The sequence below is a fragment of the Pantherophis guttatus genome, chromosome 10 (genome assembly GCF_059756535.1).
Source record: "Pantherophis guttatus breed Tessera chromosome 10, ASM5975653v1, whole genome shotgun sequence".
NCBI classification, from domain to species: domain Eukaryota; kingdom Metazoa; phylum Chordata; class Lepidosauria; order Squamata; family Colubridae; genus Pantherophis; species Pantherophis guttatus.
Genome location: NC_142072.1, coordinates 28,049,247 through 28,067,913, shown reverse-complemented (window position 1 = coordinate 28,067,913; position 18,667 = coordinate 28,049,247). Strand labels below are relative to the sequence as shown.

Below are 18,667 nucleotides of genomic sequence, written 5' to 3'. Positions count from 1 at the left end.
GTCGCGGGGCGGGGCGGGCGAGGCAGCGGCGGGGGCGGCGCTTGTGCGGCAGCGGCCAGAGGAGGGAGGCGGCCGGCTGGCGGGCTGGGCTCTGGCCGCTTGACTCGCTGGCTGGCGGGGCTCCCGGGTGTCGCTCGGCCGTCGGGGGAGCGCGGAGCGGTGTCCAGGGCAGCGCCTCGGTAAGCTGGGCGGCGGCCCCTCCACCCACCGCGGCAGCCGAGCCGAGCCGAGCCGAGCCGGGGCGGCGGAGGCTGCGGGCGGCGCGGCAGCCCCTCCGGCCGGGCGAGGGGGGCTCCGCGAGAGTAGCCGGCAGCGAGGAAGCCCGGCCCTTCGCCACCTGCTGCTCGCGCTGCAGCCCCGGACCGGCCGGGGGTTCCGGGCATCCCGCTGCGCGCCGCTTCTCCGTCGCCGCGCTGGAGCGCCCGGGGGTGCCGCCTTCCCGGCGTTGGCGGAGTGGGGGGGTGCCCGGGAACTCGGGGCCTCTCTGGAAAAGCAGGGGGGCCCTTGGAAGCGCTTCCGCCCCTGCCGGGGATTTTAGAGGCAAATGCGGGACAATCGGATGCGAAAAGGGCTTCTCGGGTACCGGCCTCGCCCCCCCCCCCTTTGGGTTGAAAGCTTGGAAATGCGCGAGGCTCTTTGTTCGCCCCCACTAAATGAATGGTTTACTCACAAGCACAGCGCCTCCCTCTTGGTCTTCATCCCCCCTTTGAACGACCCCCCTCATCGGGAAGCGAGCGCGCCACCCGCAGCGATCTTAAGGTCCGGCCGTTCTCTGTAGAGATGCCGCTTCTGGAGGGAGCAGCTGGTCATGTTGCCGCTATTGGGGTGCCTCCGTCTCGTTTTAATGCTGTTTTGTGCCTGATGGTCCTGCAGAATGAAATCCTGGGTTGGTTTAAATGTGATTAATCTGACTGTCCGGGGATTTAAGACATCCACCATTTATGATCTTTTGTATGTTTCCGAACAAACGCCTGAGAGAAAGGAAGATCTCCCCAATTTGGCTCCAGCGGTTGTGGGACCGGGGTGGGAGGGGGACACCTTTCAACACACTCCACTCGCTTACTCAAAGAGGCAGAGGTCTTCGCTTGAGGCCAAGCTGAGCAGCTGGCGGGGGTGGGGGGGTGGGGTGTATCATAGTATCAAAGCATTTCTCCTGCCCAAAATGAGGGATGCTCCTTCCTCCCCACCCCCCTCCTCTCTTCCATCCTTTCCATCCTTTTCTCACTGAGCATCTTGGATAATAAAAGGCGTTCATGTTCAGGATCCCCCCCCCTCAGGCTGTGGGGCAGAGGTGTAATAAATAAAGAGAAGCTATCCTCGGCATAATGGTGGCACATAAAGGAGCTCCATCTTCCTGCAAGGAAAAACCGCGCTGTGAGGGATTGTATTGGAAGGAGGGGGCACCTGCGAGAAAAATGTTTAGCACCAATCTGGACAAGGCTGGCTTTGTTTTCCAAAACAACTAAGCTGCCCAGATCTGTAAGAATCATACAGGGCTTAATTTGGGCTTTCTGGGTCTTTGTTCTGGGATTTGCTTTTGGGTCACGTTTCTACTTGTAGAAGGCTTATGAGAGAACAACAGAGAACGCGCAGAGTGCCTTTCTGCCCAGACTCTCTGGCATGAGGGATCCAGTCAAGAAATCCAGCAGCAACTTCTTTGTGTGTGTCAGGCTGGGAGCCCATCGCACTTGATCTGTGAAATGCTGGGAGCTGCGTCCCCTCCTGCATTGTAGCCTCTGGAGGCAGGTGTGTTGTTGGGGCTGGTGTATCCCCGTCCCCCTTTACTTGCACCACCCAAGGCAAGTGGGCCTAGCTAGGACAGAGAGCTGGGCATGCCTTGCCTTGTTCTAAGGATTTAAGAATCCCTCCTGACCCAGCTCTCCCCCCCTCTTGCCCCAATTTGCCTTAGAACAAAGCTGTACCGTTGACTGGAGACAGTCCCGAAAGGAGGCAGAGCTGACACTAAATTGGGAAGCCTCTATAAGCCTATTTCAGAGCAAGAATTCTCCTCCTGATGATTTCTTATTCCCTGCTTATTTTTTTTATGAAGGGGGAGGTGAGTCCTAATGAATCGGTGCCACTGGTGCCATGCCTGATTTCTTGATCTCCTTGTAGAGGCTACAGAAAGAATGTAAAACCAAATCAGCAACTCTCAGTGGCTCATTTTCACAACATATTCATTTATTTATCCAGTTTACATGGCTGGCCATCCCAACAAGTGACTCTGAGCATGGGCTTGGTTCCTGAATTAATTATTTTCTGAATCGGGGGCTGTGTTCCCATACAGGCTAAATCAAAATAATAGCAATGATTAAAAATCTAGTCACATTTAGCACTTGGGGCAAAGCAGCCCCTGGATCTGCAGTGACCTGGTTTGGTGTCTCGTGAACACAACCTTCAAAGAGTGGCTCAGTGGATGAGTCCTTTTGGAGGAGTGGTCTTCTTGCACACACTGCTATACCCCAACGTGAATCTGGGGTGCAACTCCTAAAATGAAAACAATAGCTTCCTGGCCCACTTGGGTTCCATGGGCAAAATGAGGGCTTGAATTGTCAGGAAGGAAAGTGAATGAAAGGACCTCATAGGGAGGAGAGGATCTGCCTGGAAGAGATTCCAGTCACTGGATTTGCAGAGCATCCAATACACCCTTTAGTGAGCTTGCAGGGTGAAAATCGGCCCACTTTGCAGAAGCCTGTTTTTAAGACAGCCTCTGCCTATTAAGGAAGATTCGCTTTTCTCAGTTTTCTGCCTTATTTAATGTATTTTACTACATTGTGAACGTCACCTATCTGGCATCTATCTTAGTCTCCAGAAAGCATTTCCACTCTGTAAGTTGCCCCTCCCTCCTGTAGGCTCACCTAATAATAGGTTATTTATCTCCCCTCCCCCTTACTCTTTTGATTCCATACCACGAGAGCATGGAAGATGCATTAAATCTGTTGGTTGTATTGAGATTCTGGGCAAGTGGCAATTCTAAGCCATCCTTCTCCCATCTTGGAAATTAAGCGGGGTTGAGGGATCACCAGAAAATCTAGATAGACAATTGGGGAAAAAAAATAGAAGACAGCTGTGGCAAACCATTTTCAATTGCTGCTGAAGAGAATTGGATGGCTGTGGCCACCAGGAACTGAGCTTGATTCAACAGCACGGATCTTTTCACCAGCACCGCCTCTGAACTGCTGGGCCCTCAGATGGTTCCAGTTGCATTAATTTGTCATCTGCAGTCCAAGCCGCCTGAGAGAGAGCAGGTCATCCTTAAGGATGCATCCTGAAGAAACTTTCTTTGGAAGCCTTCATTTTCTGAATTAAACTGAACTCTATCATTCAGCAATCCTGAATTCAAGTAATAAGAGAGAGGGGGGAGGAGGAAAAATTCTCTTTGGATTAAGCTCCACCTCCTGCCTAGACAAAATTCCCTTTGAACCAGTGGTGGGTTTCAAAACTTTTTACTACCAGTTCTGTGGGTGTGGCTTGGTGGGCGTGGCAGGGGAAGGATACTGTAAAATCTCCATTCCCACCCCACTCCAGGGGAAGGTAATTCTCACGATCAGCTGGGACTTGGGAAGCAGAGATTAGATGAGGGCGGGGCCAGTCAGAATTTTTACTACCGTAGTTCTCCAAACTACTCAAAATTTCCGCTACCGGTTCTTCAGAACTGGTCAGAACCTGCTGAAACCCACCTCTGCTTTGAACCCTTCATAGTTGGAATAAGTTTGCTCAATCCCCCATCATCCCTGGATAATGGATCAAGGCAGCCTGAGTGTGAAAGATGCTAAATGCACAAGGTCATTAATTAGCACAATAATTGGAGCAGTGTCTTTAAGAGCCTTAAGGCCTTTTGTTTTTGCACAGAGAGGCTATGTTCAAGCAACACACTTAGCTTGCTAAATTTGTGGGCTTTACATAATACAACCAAACTTGAAACAGCCAAATGGCCTGGATCCAGAAGGCATGCTAAACTACACGTATACACACCAAGCAAAGTTAACACCAACTAAGAGCAATGAGAACCAGATAGTAGCAGTTTAATTAACTTAATTAGGGCTGTGGAATGAATCCATCCAGAATGCTTTCTTCTGGGTGCAGTCTGGAGGTCAGTTTGAAGGTTCATCCCTGCTGTGAAGGCCGATCCTTGGCATTCCCTCCCTTACAAGGCGCTGTCTGGAAAAAAGGCTAATGCTACTTGAGTTAGAAGGCGACAGGCATTAGAGCTTTCCTTTGGGTCTTGGGTTGCCTTGGAAGGGTCAACTGAGAAGTGTGCCACAATGGCAAAAGTGCATCACAACAATTTGCAGGCTAGTTCAGATGCAGATCTGCTCCAAAGGCAAAGATGGGTTTGCTCTAGGTCCCTTCTATTCATCTTATGGGATCCAAGGTAGGAGGAGAGCAGGCAGAACCTGAGGGCAGAATTAAAAAAGGGCTCAACCTAGAATCCTTACATGTTCACAAATGATCCAAATCCCCCCCTCCCCCTTGGACTCTTACCTAGCACCAATTTAGTCCTGGCCATCAGTTGACCACATTCTTGTGTATGAGTTGGAGCAATGAATCTTCTGAAGCATGTGTGATCCTGATTCTTCTTGCCTGACACCCAGGAGTCGTGGTCTTCTCTGCCCAGCTCCTGTCCAGTGGAACACCCTTCCCATCCCCCAGATGAGGAGGGCCCGAATGTTGTCTATTGATTGGTTGGTTGGTTGTTTTATCATAGATGGTGAAGATGGCAGGTTCTTGGACCTTGGCTCTTTGTGAATGTTATTTATTTATTTTGCATTAAATTGTATTATGTTGTCTTGTGGTTCGTAACCTTCTGTTCATTGACTAGAGACACTGTTGTGAGATTGGCACCTATATGAATCATTTAAACAAATAAACAAATGGTTACTTTAGATAGCCCCCCTCCCCCCCAGCATTGCAAAGGGTGTAGCAGCTGCTTCGATGGCAAACAACATCTGTCTTCCCTTTTTCAGCCTTCTGACTATTCTGTCTCTTCATAGGTTGGTGGTTTCCAAGGTTCAGCAGCCTCTCTGGGCCAGCCGGGGTCTTCCTCCCTGGGGCCATGTCTTCCTCTGATGAAGAGACCCTCAGCGAGAGGTCCTACCGCAGTGAGCGTTCCTGCAAGAGCGAACGGTCCTATCGCAGTGAGCGGTCTGGCAGTCTCTCTCCTTGCCCGCCAGGGGACACTTTGCCCTGGAATTTACCTCTTCATGAGCAGAAGAAGCGGAAGAGTCAAGACTCCGTTCTGGATCCAGCAGAGAGAGCTGTGGTCAGAGTAGCTGGTAAGAAAAATAGTTCTCTCCCTGAATTTAAGCAGGTGATTTCAGAAGATGAGAGATCTACAGGCGGTAGGGTTCTTCTGGATGGTTTCTCCAGTCCTTCAAATTTGGCTGCATCATCCTTTCTGGAGTAGGTCCTACAAATACTCAGAACAGAAGTACAGAAACTGGATGCCTTTTCTGGAAGGTTGTTTGAATGTCAGTAGAGTCTTAAGGTTGTCCAAGAAGAGAGGAAGGGAAAGCATGAGCAGGGGGAGAAAACTACTTTCAACCAAGACACAGGGATGCCCTAGATGTGTATTGGTTAAGTTACCTTTGGTTACTTTTGGTTCTAATCACAATAAGAGTGCTCTGCCTACCACAAAAAAATGTCATTTTGCCATCCAATATGGTGGGCTTTGGATACTTAAAAAATCCTTCAAGTGAGGAACTGCATATGTGTCTCTCTCTCTCTCCATAGGCAATTTCTGGAAGCCATGATGTCAGTTGGGTCATGACATTGTCCCATGTGAGACACAAACAATGTATTAGATACATCATATGATGAGAAAGATGTACAGTTTATGGTTTGGGTCATTTGTATGATGTACAATCATGTACTGACTTTCTTTCTTCTTGTAAGATGGATGCAGCTAGCTGCAACCTGCTTGTCTTATCTAGAAATAAGGGAAAGCATTTCTTGGTGTCAGTACTTTTGATTTTACATACGTGCAGATTTCCTTGGCAGATCATTTCCTTGTTTACTGCTGCTCAGGAATTGTTTTCTTTCCAGTTTTGCGAGGTGGCTGCTGGGGCGGGTGTGTATGTCTCAAAAGGTGAGAGGGTGGCCCTGACTGCACGAATGGAGCTCTGCCATTTCTTATTGTGCTTTGGAAGGGATGCAGGTACAAAGTGTAATCACAGCCACCATTTTGGCTGGTTTAATAACCTTGCATATTTCAGTCTAGGCTCTGTAATCTTTTCTAGGACAAATCTATGCTGCCTCTATAATCCCTGACCATTGTGAATATAAACTGAGATCCCTTGAGGAATTAATTGATTGTGTTTTGATTGATTGATAGACAGCAGCTTAATTCATGAATGAAATGTAGTTGCTAAGACCTTGAGAAGGTTTTGCAAACTACCAGTTTCGTTGCATGAAGTTCCAACACCCAATCGTGAAAAGTAAAGGAGAAGTAAATGAAAAAGCCCAGCAAGCCAACCAAAATTAAGATAAGCCAAGATCAGGAATCTGATTATTTCCCCCAGAAAAAGTAGGTATGAAATGTTTTCTTTTTGAAGTCCAGCTCCACATTTTGGGCATAGACCAACCTTTGGCCCCCAGAGTTTGTTTGATGAAGAGAACAATGTACAACAATGAATGTACACAGATGCTAAGCATGGTTGGGCTTGGATAGCTTTTGGATGGTACCTCTTAAGAGAATCCCAGGACTGGAGGCTTGATAGGGAAGCTGAAAAAGCACTTTGAAAGCTGGCAATGAACTCACACATGTAGCTTTATTGATTCTTAATTGCTGTCAATAAAGCTACATGTGTGAGTTCATGAAGTTGATCAACTGTTGAAGCAGTACTTCATACCTTCTCCTTTGTAGTGTTTGCATGAGGCATGTTTCATTTAGTAAATATGAAATAAACATGGTTCCTGGAGATGGCAGGTTAGCCCTATCCCACCTGCATCCCATCATTGTATCTAACATATTCGTGAATGCACCCTTGAAAAAATTCCATGAAGGTACAACCTCAAGTGATTGCTTTCTGAGGAGGCTGTCCTGGCTCTCTGCTAATTATAGGGCTGAGTTCCAAAGAGGAGGGATGGTCTTGAGAGCAGGGCATCAGGTCTGGAAAGCCCACCCACCCCCTACCATGTGAACCTGACCTGGGTTTGTTGCCCAGAAGCTGCTCTGTGTGTCAGCTTATCCCAAAAAACTGTTTTCCAAGACCAGAAATGGAGCCTTCTCAGTGGTTGCTCCCTGGATCTGGACTCTTGTCAAAGGACGTTTCATTTTCTTCACCATTCCTTCTAATAACCTGCTATAAAACATGGTCCTTTTTCAGTGGCTCTCATAGCATAAAATATTCCCTTTTAGAAGAGATTACCTTTGTTTTCATTGTCAATCTAAATTATTTTTTTATAGTTCTGTACTAAAATCTTATTTCTCTGCTGTTTGGAAATTTTATCGATACTTTATTGAATATATTGCTGCTATTAAATTGTTTTTATATGTAGAGATATGATTTTGAGATGCCTTGTTGAGCAAAGGACTATTTTGGCCTCCACCAATCACAAAGGGGGCACAGGTGATGTCGCCAGAAGGGAGCCCTGCGGTATTTTTTCTTTTTTCCTTTTCTTAAATATTTGAGGGTTGTTTTGTTTTACTGCTTGTTTGTTGAAAGGGTGAAAATCCACCATAATTTGGTTGGTTGCATTCAAATTTCAGAAGCTGCAAAAGACCCTTGCGACTTCCTGGAGGGGAGTTGGGAGGGGGCAGTCCTGGCATAAAGAATGTTGAAAATTGGATTAAAAAGTGAAATTGACTTAAAATAATTTGAGAAACTGAACAAACTGAGGAAAGGATCTCATCTTATTTCTAGGATGAATCATATTAAGATTAGAGTTGTTGGTGCAACACGTTATTGTGGAAGGGAACTTCCACAATAGACAACCCTTGGAATACTTTCCCATCTACCTACCTACCCATCTCAGCCCTAACCAAATTCCCCTGTTCCAGATGTAATGTATGTATGTATGTGTGTATGTATGTATGTATGTATCTATGTAGAATGTGAGGGCCTTCCATGGGATTCTCAGGCTGCTCTGAAGCCCTACTTGATTCTGCCATCTGTGAGGAGGAGGGAAAAGGGCCAGACTAGTGTGGGGCCTGTGCCATCCTTGCCCTCTTGCCAAGCCCTTCTGTTCCCTTTCTGATTGGGTGGGTAGGTCTGGGCCAGGGCAGGGTCATTGACAGATAAGAAAAGCAGTGAGTGTGAAAGTTTTGGTGTGATCATGCAGTGGTCAGAAAAGCTTAAAATATGTATTAACGTCTGTGTGTATGTGTGTGTCCTTTTTTTCAAGTAAAAACCACTGAAATCTCCTAAAAGGCAGGAAAGCCGGCTGGATGCTGAGGGGATTGTTATGGGGAAAATCAGAGGGGGAAGGAAAACAGTATTACAGCTGCCTTGAGTTATTTATAACAATAATAAAGGTGGGATAATTTCTTTAAAAAACCATCTTGTTTATCCAAAGATGTTATGAGCTATTTGGCTTCCTGTAGCCAATTATGATTCCTTTTACTTTGAAAGCCAGGAGATGCCACCAAGAGCATTGCAGGCCCCCAGTATTGGCAATGACCCCCCCCATGTGTTCAATGGGTTGTACAGGACTGATCAGCTCCTCATACTAAAAGGGGCTGTGGGCTGACCCTACTTGGTATTGGGGAGAAGATTCTCGCCAGCTTTCTGCCTGAAGAGATTTATTTATCTGTTTGCTGTCTATTGTCTAAGTGGCCAGGAGTTGAATTCCTGGATGAGCCTGTCCTGCCAGTGATTGCTTGGTATTCAGAGCTCAACTTTCTCTGCTTTGGTTAAACCATTTACTCAACAGTTTATTGGATACATTTGGAGCTTTTTAAAAATATATGAAACTTTCTTTCAGAGTCTTTTGTTACCAGATATGCACAGTTTTCTTTATCTCTAAAGCATTATCTGTGGCAAAAAGAGCTGCTGTCTTTTTACCTAAACACAAACTCCAGGGAGAAAATCATCTTAAAAATGGTGAAGTTTTAGTCTGCTGTAATGTTCCTTGGAATGCTCCTACTTTGGACAGATTGTGTGAAGACTCCGCTTTCTAAGGAAGGCTGGGAAAAGTGGAAGGAGAGATAAGAAGCGGATGATCAGCAGGAAGGTGGATGGACTCAATTAAAGTGGCCATGGGGACACAATTGGAAGGTCTGAAGGACTTGGTTGGGGACAGATCACCCTGGAGAAAATTTACCTACCTGGTTGCTAAGAGTCATCACCAACCTGATAGCACATAAGTGATTCAATATAAAGACTTAGCTTTCTTGGAAAAGGCTCTAATGCTGGGAAAGATGGAAGGGAAGGAGGGGAGGGGAAGGGAAGGGAAGGGAAGGGAAGGGAAGGGAAGGGAAGGGAAGGGAAGGGAAGGGAAGGGAAGAGAAGAGAAGAGAAGAGAAGAGAAGAGAAGAGAAGAGAAGAGAAGAGAAGAGAAGAGAAGAGAAGAGAAGAGAAGAGAAGAGAACAGTGGCAACGAGAGCCCCATCGGAAGGGCTGGTTGAAGAGAAAAATCTATCTACATGTATTTGGATGCTACAAGTCGGCAGTGATTTGATGGCACATAATCGATCAACATTTATTTAGAGCATCAAATAACTAGCACAGTTCTCCAGCAAGGGAAGCATTTTTGAACAGATCCATCCGAACCGATGCAATAAGGAGCAGGATGCTCTTATGCCAGGTACTTGCAACTCCCAGCATCTGGAGCGCCTGGTCTTCTTTGCTGGCTTTTCTCTCACTCTCCAGGGTTCAGTCACAGAAGAAGTTTTAGCTGTTAACATCTTCTTCCAAGAAGCACTTTTGGGTCCATTGGCCTCTGGTCAAGTGTTTCTCTTTGGAAATTTGCTACATTTCATCTCACCTGAATTGAATTGTGCTGCGAGGGGGGTTCCCTCTAAACTGAATGGTTTAGTCATAGTCACCACTTTAATAAAAGGAAGCGATTAAATTTAGGGAAGGCAATTTAAAATAAAATAGCACGGAGGTGAGAGAATCAAAGAGGATCGTAAAGAGGAGAGCTACATTTTTCTAGTTAAACTGGGAAAGGGTGAGAAGAAGAATTTGAGATGAGAACAATCAGAGAGCAAGGAGCCCCTATAATTTTTCTTAAGGTCCACGTCTAAAAAGAAGAAGTACTAAAAGAGATTGTACGAATTTGACAATCCTTTAATTGGAAGTGTGCACACCATCCAAGAGCAGCCACTGAGCAGAGCTTCCAGTTCACCAACCCACCTGGATCTTTGTTTTGTGACCTGGATGCAAACGGGCTTCCACACTCGGCTGGCCCTGAGTTGGAGCAGAATCCATGCCCATTGGGATGCCATCCTATCCATTTCCTGGGACGTCTCCTGGGCCAGCTTAAAAGTGCCTGTTGTAAAACATTCTGAGTCAAGGAAGGAAGCGCAACCCTGGGAGTCTGAAAAGTGGAGCCTCTTCGAAGCCGTAAATTTCCCCTCCAGCCCAGTGCCAGGGCCAGACAGGAGAAGCAAAGAACTGGCATGAATACGGCATTTGTCTCGTCCTTTCTCTTGAACCTACCATTTTCCTGGTACGACCCTCCCCGCTTTCTTTCTCAGCTGAATCCATCTCTGTCCCAGATTAGTGCCTCAACTTTTCTTCTTCTGATTTATTCCGTGGTCTGAAATGGCTGGGCTTGCAATCCCACCCCCCTTGCAAGCAATCTTTGTGCTGCCTTGCAGCTCTAGCACTCTGCATCACCCAGCGGGGTGGGGGATGGGGACTTGGGCACAAAGACACCATCAGTTGATCCTGGTCCATTGCCCCAAGTTGTTGCTGGGCCCCTGGACCCTTGTTTGCTGCAGGAAAGCTCTTTTATCAGGCTCCAGTGTTTTTCCTGGTAGGGTTTCAGTAAGGCAGGGACAGCTTTACTCACTGCATTAAGCTGTAATATATGGCAATGTTTAACAAACAAAGGACCCTCACTCCCTCAGTCTGGCTCAGCAATTTTCTTGCAGCTTTAAAGTAATAACATGACTATTTTGTTTTCCGAATTATTATTTGGAATTTCCAAGTTCAAACAGACTGACTTCTGGAATGCAACATGCAGACAACACAATAGTTGGAGAAAAGCAAAATTTAAATGTGGCAGTACCAAATAACACTGTCAGAGTTTCTTGCAAGAATTAAATCCAGAAGCAGACACAGATAACTGATTTAGCTCGAGTCATTAACTTCTTTATATACAAGAATAAAAATACAATACCAATATAGATTCTTTTTACAAGCAAAACACAAGGCAGGAGAGAACAGTTAGTTTCATTTCAGCAGAGCAGACAGCACACAAGTTCACATTCTGGTTTCAGTTTCGTTTCTCTGCACAAACTCAGAAGCTGCAGACTACGACACGCCCTGGCTCCAGTCTGTCTCAGCCCAATTGGCTGACTTAGTTGCTATGCCTTTTCATTGGCTGATCTATTCCAGTTTATGAATATTCATACTCTGACAGACACAAGAAGTGGAAAATATGGTAAAATGTCATTGAAATGCAGAGATTGTGGAATAAACTGGCAAAAGGTTTTCCCATGGTATTTGGACAATAATTAGGCCTTGAGATAACACTTGACCTGACCAGCATTGCTGAGTATTCTTCAGGAATGGCTCTATAATAGCCATAATAATTTGGCTTTTGAGATAATATGGCCAGAGGTGTATTTATGGACATTTCTGAAAGAAGTTAAGTATTGGGTTAAGGGGTGAAATGGGTGTCTCTTATTTTATTTATTTATTTATTAGGTTTTTATTCTGTTTTTATTACTTTATAAGTAACTCAAGGGGGCAAACATACCTAACACACCTTCCTCCTCCTATTTTCCTCACCACAACAACCCTGTGAGGTGGGTTGGGTTGAGAGAGAGGGACTGACCCAAAGTCACCCATTTGGCTTTCATGGTTAAGCCGGACATAGAACTCACCATCTCCTGGTTTCCAGATCAGTACCTTTATCAGTACATTATGCAGACTCCATTGTCTTTTGCCTGTCTTGCTCCTTCTTCCCATTGTTTCCTCCCCAAGGTGGGAAAGGAGGCCATTCATCCACCCCCCTCCCCCCCACCTGAAGAGGCTGCTGCCTTCTGCCCAACAGGCCCCGGTGTCAATTGTGCAGAGAGGCAGAGAAAGAGTCTGGGCACCATCAAGTAGCCTTTTACAACAATGTCCCAATGAACGAGAGCAACAGATCGCCCTCTTCTGCATTTCCTAGGACTGGATTCCTATGGATTCCCTCAGCAGCAATTGCTTCCCTCTCCATGCCAGCCTGGCAGTCAGAGGAGGGGTGGGGGTGGGGCATAGTCATAATGTAACAGCTGACTCCCCTCATAGTCACGATCTTTGCTTTTCAACACTCCCCCGCATCCCCCCCAGGAGAGATTTCCATAAAGGAAAGTGTGGGTGGGGGCTGCCTCCAGGGTGGATTATTCCTGAAGTATTTCTGCCGAGATCATGGCTCAAACTGCCATGTCTTTGAAAGGGATTGATTGATTGATTATGTGTCATCAAATCACAGTCGATTCTTAGCAAACCCATTGATAGGTTTTCTACATGCTTTGGAAGGAAAAAGTATCAATATGCCAATATTTGAAAGGAGGGGGCTATGGACTGCTCCAGTCGCCCTTCAGCTACAACTCCCATCAGCAGTGCTGGAAGCCCATGGAAAGGATAGTGGTCTGGGGAAGACTAGAGTATTAGGCCTGGACATAGAGCAGATCCAAAAGGCTAAAAGAAGAGGGCTGATCTCTGTAAAATGAGGGAGATCCATTTTGCCAGATTGGAGAAAGAACTTTTTCCACCAAGTAAAGAGCTTTGGTTGACATCCGTCCCTGGGAATTTAATCCCGTTCTTCTGATCCTTGAAAGGGGCAACGCCTTTTCCAGGCTTTCTGCATTTCCATGGATCCATTAGCAAATCTGAACAGTGGAAGTTCTCAGGTTGTGCAGTGATACAGGTTTGAAAGGGAGAACCTGATGGAGAGTTTCTCCGGGTGAAGCCCTAACACCAGGGAATGCACTCCTGCCTGCATCCCAGGAGGAGACATCACTGCTTTAGCAATTTTGCAGCAATGAGCTTGGGCTTCCAGGAAACACTGACAGTCTCCCCTGCCCCAGAAAGACACCCCCCCCCAAGGAGAATCAGGTCCCTGCCCCAGGAGCTTTCAGTTGCCTGGGCTAGTGGGAAGAGGTGTGAAGGAAGGGGCTAATATTGGGTACTGGTAGTCCTCGAATTACAACCATGACCGAGCCCTGCAATTATAATCAATCGTAAGTCATGACTGTCGTAAAACAATCACTACGTAACTGGACCCAATTTTATGACATCTTTTACAGTGGTCATAAAGCGAACATGCCACTGTTGTTAAGAGACCCATTGTTCCTTATGAGATGGGTTCTGCTGGAATCTGGAACACTGTTTTTGGCAAAACCATCATAAATTTCAATCACCTGACTGCGGGGCATTGCAAGCAGCTGCAAATGAAGGCTGGTTGCTGAGTGTCCAAAATAGATTCTCCTCGGGAACCTGAGCAAATTGCAGCCTGTTTGTGGGCCCAATGTGTGGGGGAAGCCAAAATCTGGCTCAGAAGATAGAGGCTTCCTGTAGCTCTGTTCTAGCAAAACCTGTCTAATGATGTGTAGAAATGAGTGATTTCTCACACAGCCCAGATGGACCAATTGTTTATTCAAGCAAAACAGACATAATAATGTCAGATAAAGGCCATCTCTGTACAAACTGGCTGGGTTTGTATAGCACACCAGTCAAAAATGTGGTTGGCAGTTTGCTGTGGGAATGCAGCCAGGCTGTTCCCATGTCTCCAATGACCCAGCCACCTCCTTTCTGGTCACTTAATCCACCCTCATGTGCTGTAGCATATCGGGGATGATGTCACCACAGCCAGATTCTGGGGTGGGGGAATTATCCATCTCCCACCCATTTCTGCTTGTTTAGAAAATAGCCAGAAAGATGGGCTGCTTAGAGAAGTCCTGCTTTCACAACTGGGAGGACCACCCATTGTCAGTGGTACTCATCATACAGCAGACTCGGAGAGCTACTTGATGTAACTCTGGGTCTGCTTAGAGCTAAATCTGGCTCCTGTGAAATTAGTTGGCTGAATCAATCTGTTTTTGGAATTCCAATGACAACCGATGAATACTCCCAAGTGAACTAAATATGCAGTGAAACTGCATTGTGCTGGTTAGTTTATGGTTCAGTGTGTTGTTGTGGGAACTTGAAACATTGGCTTAGGTAAAATACAGTTAATTAATCATACAATCACTACCTTAGTTCCAACAACGCACTCAACTGTGGTTTGCTTAATCATATTTTACTGAATTAACCACAGTTGGCTAGGGTTGTATGACATGTTAAATCATAATTAAGAAACCTCCATATGAATCCAAGCAAGTATCATCCCTAGCATAGTCCTCAACTTGCATTCATTTAGTGACCAAAGTTATAATGACACTGAAAAAAGTGACATGACCAGTTTTCACCCTTACCACTCCTGCAGCATCAGTATCGTCACATGATCAAAATTCAGCTGCTTTGCAACTGATTTGTGTTTATGACGGTTGCAGTGTCCTGGGGTCACGTGATCCCCTTTTGCGACCATCTGACCAGCAAAGTCCATGGGGAAGCCAGGTTCACTTAACAACTGGGTTACTCAACAACTGCAGTGGTTCACTTAACAACTATGGCAAGAAGACGGGGCAAAACCCACTTAACAATTGTCTCACTTATCAACAGAAATTTTGGGCTCAATTGTGGTCATAAATCAAGGACTACTTGTGTAGAGTTTTAAGAATGGGAGAGATTAACTTTATTCATTTTATCAGGTGTTGCTGCACATTTCATTGCACTTCCCTTTTCCTGTGTTGAATTGGGGCCGTTGTGTTCTTGTGCCACGTTGCCTGTTTTCGACCCATTTTGCGTGAGCTCCTCGGCCAGCAGAGCCACTTTAGCTGCAAGGTCAATATTGTCAACAACTTTTATCATCAACCTCATGGAGTGTTTTTGACTACACGGGATTAAGAGGGAAGAGGGAAGTTTGCCTGTCAAAATGTGCCACGATGCTTAATGGTAACAATGGTCATTAATTAACACTGTGGCCAAGTTAAGATGGAGACATCTGGAAACTACAGCTCAGTCGGTCTTGTTAGCTGTCCTAGACTTAGCTTGGCTGATGGTGTGACAGCGAAAGCACGGGGAACGGAGGCCTTGTTTTGAGTCGGCAGCTGGAATGTGTGGAGTGGATTGTTCCAAAATAAAGGAAACGCTGTTGAGTTTTCTGGGAAGTGATAATCTGTGGTAAGAACTGCTTTTGAAAATAAAATGTGCTTCTTAAGCTTTGGGAAACAGACATGTTTACCTCAAACACAGAAGTAATGAAGGTGGTGCTCTTTTGTATTCTGTGGGCCTTGTGTCCTTGACTCAGTTACTGCATTATACACACTGTGTAAATGTAAGGTTTAATTGTGGTTTATTGAATATTCTCCCCCTGGGAGACGCCAGTCGACATTGTTTGGCCAATGGCACCCTGAGGAGGCCCTCTCTGTGGGAGCGTATCGGTCGGTGGGAGGCAGTCAGTGGCAGCAGGCGGTCCTGTAAATATCCAGGCCCTAAGCCATGGAGCACTTTAAAGGTGGTAACCAACACCTTGAAACGCACCCGGAAGACCACCTGGAGCCAGTGCAGCTCGCGCAAGAGAGGTGTTACATGGGAGCGATGGGTTGCCCCCATTATCACTTGCGTGGCCGCATTCTGGACCAGTTGGAGCCTCCGCGTGCTTCTCAAGGGGAGCCCCATGTAGAGAGTGTTACAATAGTCCAGACGGGAAGTGACAAGGGTGTGGGTGACTGTGCGCAAGGCGTCCCGATCCAGAAAGGGACGCAACTGGGAGATCAGGTGAACCTGATAAAAAGCCCCCCTGGCTACGGCCGTCATATGATCATCCAACGACAGCCGTGAGTCCAGGAGGACGCCCAAGTTGCAAGCCCTTTCTGAGGGGGGTAAGATCTCATCCCCAATAATTATAGTAGAGAATAGAGCTGGAAGGGACCTTGGAGGTCTTATAGTCCAGCCCCCTGCTCAAGCAGGAGAAGCTGACCCCCTCTTCTTTGTGGCAGCCCCTCAAATACTGGGATACTGCTATCATGTCGCCCCTAATTTGCAGCTAATTCCTTGGGACTATGATTTACTTCTAGTTTCTAGTAAAAACTACCAAGCAATGGGTTCAACTGACAGGACAAGCCATTAGTAGATAAAAATAAGAGCAAATCCACTCCCTTCTAGCACTGATGATGTTACTTAATTTGGTAATGAAACATCTGCAAGAAAATCACTGAGCTCAGAGAACACCAAGGACTCCTCAGTGGGTTCACTTTATGGCTGCCATATTTGCTTACTGACCACCGCAAAAAAAGCTTGTAAAATTGGGCTTGTTCACGTGGTGACCTGCTTTACAACTATCATGATTAGGACCGTAATTGCAGGGCTCAATTTAGGTTGTAACTGGAGGGCTACTCATGTATGGTTGCATATCTCAACCATGTGTCCACAAACAAATTACAATCAAATAGTGATCCATACAACCACAGTTCAGGGTCAAGAGAAAAACTCCCATTATGCCAAAGCAAATTGGCCAAGCAGTCACTTAGCAGAGCTTGTTAATGTTTTCACCCAAATGCCTGAGAATTAGAAAGGCTAACCGGGGTGGGGGGTTTCTACTCCACAGAGCAGCTGCATCGAAGGCGGCAGGACTTCCGGGTCCCACAGGATGGCATTGCCCAATAGAAGGGATCCAGAGCAGGCCTTCCCTGCTAGATCAATGGGGCAAGCAGAGATAAGGGGAGACAAGGATGTCCCACACATATGCTGGCCCTTTGCCATGTAGGGGTTTAGAGGTGAGAAACAGCAGCCACTTATTGCTGTTTTAATCAAATCCCCCCCTCCTGCTGTTGGTGTCCCTCTTCTCTTTTCTTCTCTTCTTCCACCTTTCCCAGGCATTCACGCTTTCTCCAGGGAGCCGCGTCTTCATATAATGTGTCCAAACTAGAATAATTTGAGCCAGGTTGCTTGTGCCTTGAGTGAGACCTCTGGCTCATTTATTCAGTGATCCACTTGCTTGTTTTACCAGCTATCCGTGGTATTCTCAAGTGTCTTCCCCAACATTCAACTTCGAAAGCATTAGTGCTCTTTATAATAAAAGCAACATTGGCATTCATAACTCTGGTTTTCCAATCTGGTATACCTTGAAGGGCTGACATCAGTCTTGCAAGTCTGAATGCTCTTCCCCACTCCTTCCACTCATCTTTATGAAAACTAGGGAGGGCCGTGTCTGAGATGCTTTCTCAGAATACAGTTCTGCCCTGGACGTACTTTGACCTGACCGCTGTCTTCCTGGAAGTTCCTCCCCCGGGTCCTCAAGGTTAGTCCTGCTGCCCATTACACCATCTAAGGTTAAAACGGACTATCCCCGGGTCCAGGAGGCCCTACCATCCATATCCGCTTGATCTTGGTAGGATTGAGTCTGAGATAGTTCCTTCCACGTACAGGTCATCCTCATTTAATGACCACTCATTCAGCAAGTGTTTGAATTTAATAACGGTACTGAACAAGTGGTGTTTATGGTGGGTCCTTGTACATATCTGGATCACAGGGTCCGTGCAGTCATATGATCATCATTTGTGAGGTTCTTTGCTGGCTTCCTACAAGCAAAGGTGATGGGGAAGCCGACAGGAGGTTGCAAATGGTGACCATCCTCACTTAACAACTAATGGTGGTTTGCTTAATAATGGTTACTGTAAGTGCTGGAATTTCTATTGCAAGGCAGCAGTCATATAACGTTGCACTTTATGACCAAATAGCCTAGTGAGTGGAATTTGGGATTTTTCATAGGATGATATCAGACTCTCTCATTTAAGAGCATTAGCAGTTACCAATAGCACTTAGACTTATATACCGCTTCATAGTGCTTCACAGCCCTCTCTAAGTGGTTTACAGAGTCAGACTCTTGTCCCCAACAATCTGGGTCCTCATTTTACCGACCTCAGAAGGATGGAAGGCTGAGTCAATCTTGAACTGGTCAGGATTGAACTGGCTATGGGCAGAGTTTGCCTGCAATACTGCTTTTTAACCACTGCACTATCATGACTCTTGGTGGCACAGTGGCTCTTAATCCAAAATATATTTTCCAAATCCCTGTGTAAAAATATTTGTAACCTTTTTATGGAACTTTAAAATGTGAACATAAATGCTTTTTCCAATAATTACAAGATCTGGCAAAAGAGGGCAGCTATGAGGATGTATAGCTTATTGCTCATTTTAATAGTATTCCTCCCTCCCACCTACCCTGCATGACTTGGAACATAGGAGGAAACTATGTCCTAGTGAAGCTGCCTCTGATAGGCCATGGAGGATTTTTTTTTTTGAAAAACATGGATCAGATGTGATCTCTTCTTTTGTTTCAGTTAGGGCAGCAGAGAAAGTAGAGCTGGGCTTAGGGCACCAGTAGAACAATGGTTTGCACTCCTTAAAGCAGCTGTGTTTTAACCCAGGATTACGCCACATGTCCTGAAGTACCTTTTGGAAGACAG

At 46.1% G+C, this 18,667-nt stretch overlaps 1 protein-coding gene across 6 annotated transcripts in view; it reads left to right on the top strand.

Annotated features, from left to right (window-relative positions):
* Window positions 1-18,667, top strand: part of LOC117663256 (microtubule-actin cross-linking factor 1) — a 323,136-nt gene continuing 304,469 nt past the window's right edge. For all 6 annotated transcript variants that reach the window (XM_034413270.3, XM_060691389.2, XM_060691390.2 and 3 more), the window contains exons 1-2: window positions 1-179; window positions 4,995-5,276. In XM_034413270.3, coding sequence (XP_034269161.2) covers window positions 5,057-5,276 — 220 coding nt within the window. In that variant the 5' untranslated portion in view covers window positions 1-179; window positions 4,995-5,056. The remainder of the gene's footprint in view (window positions 180-4,994; window positions 5,277-18,667) is intronic.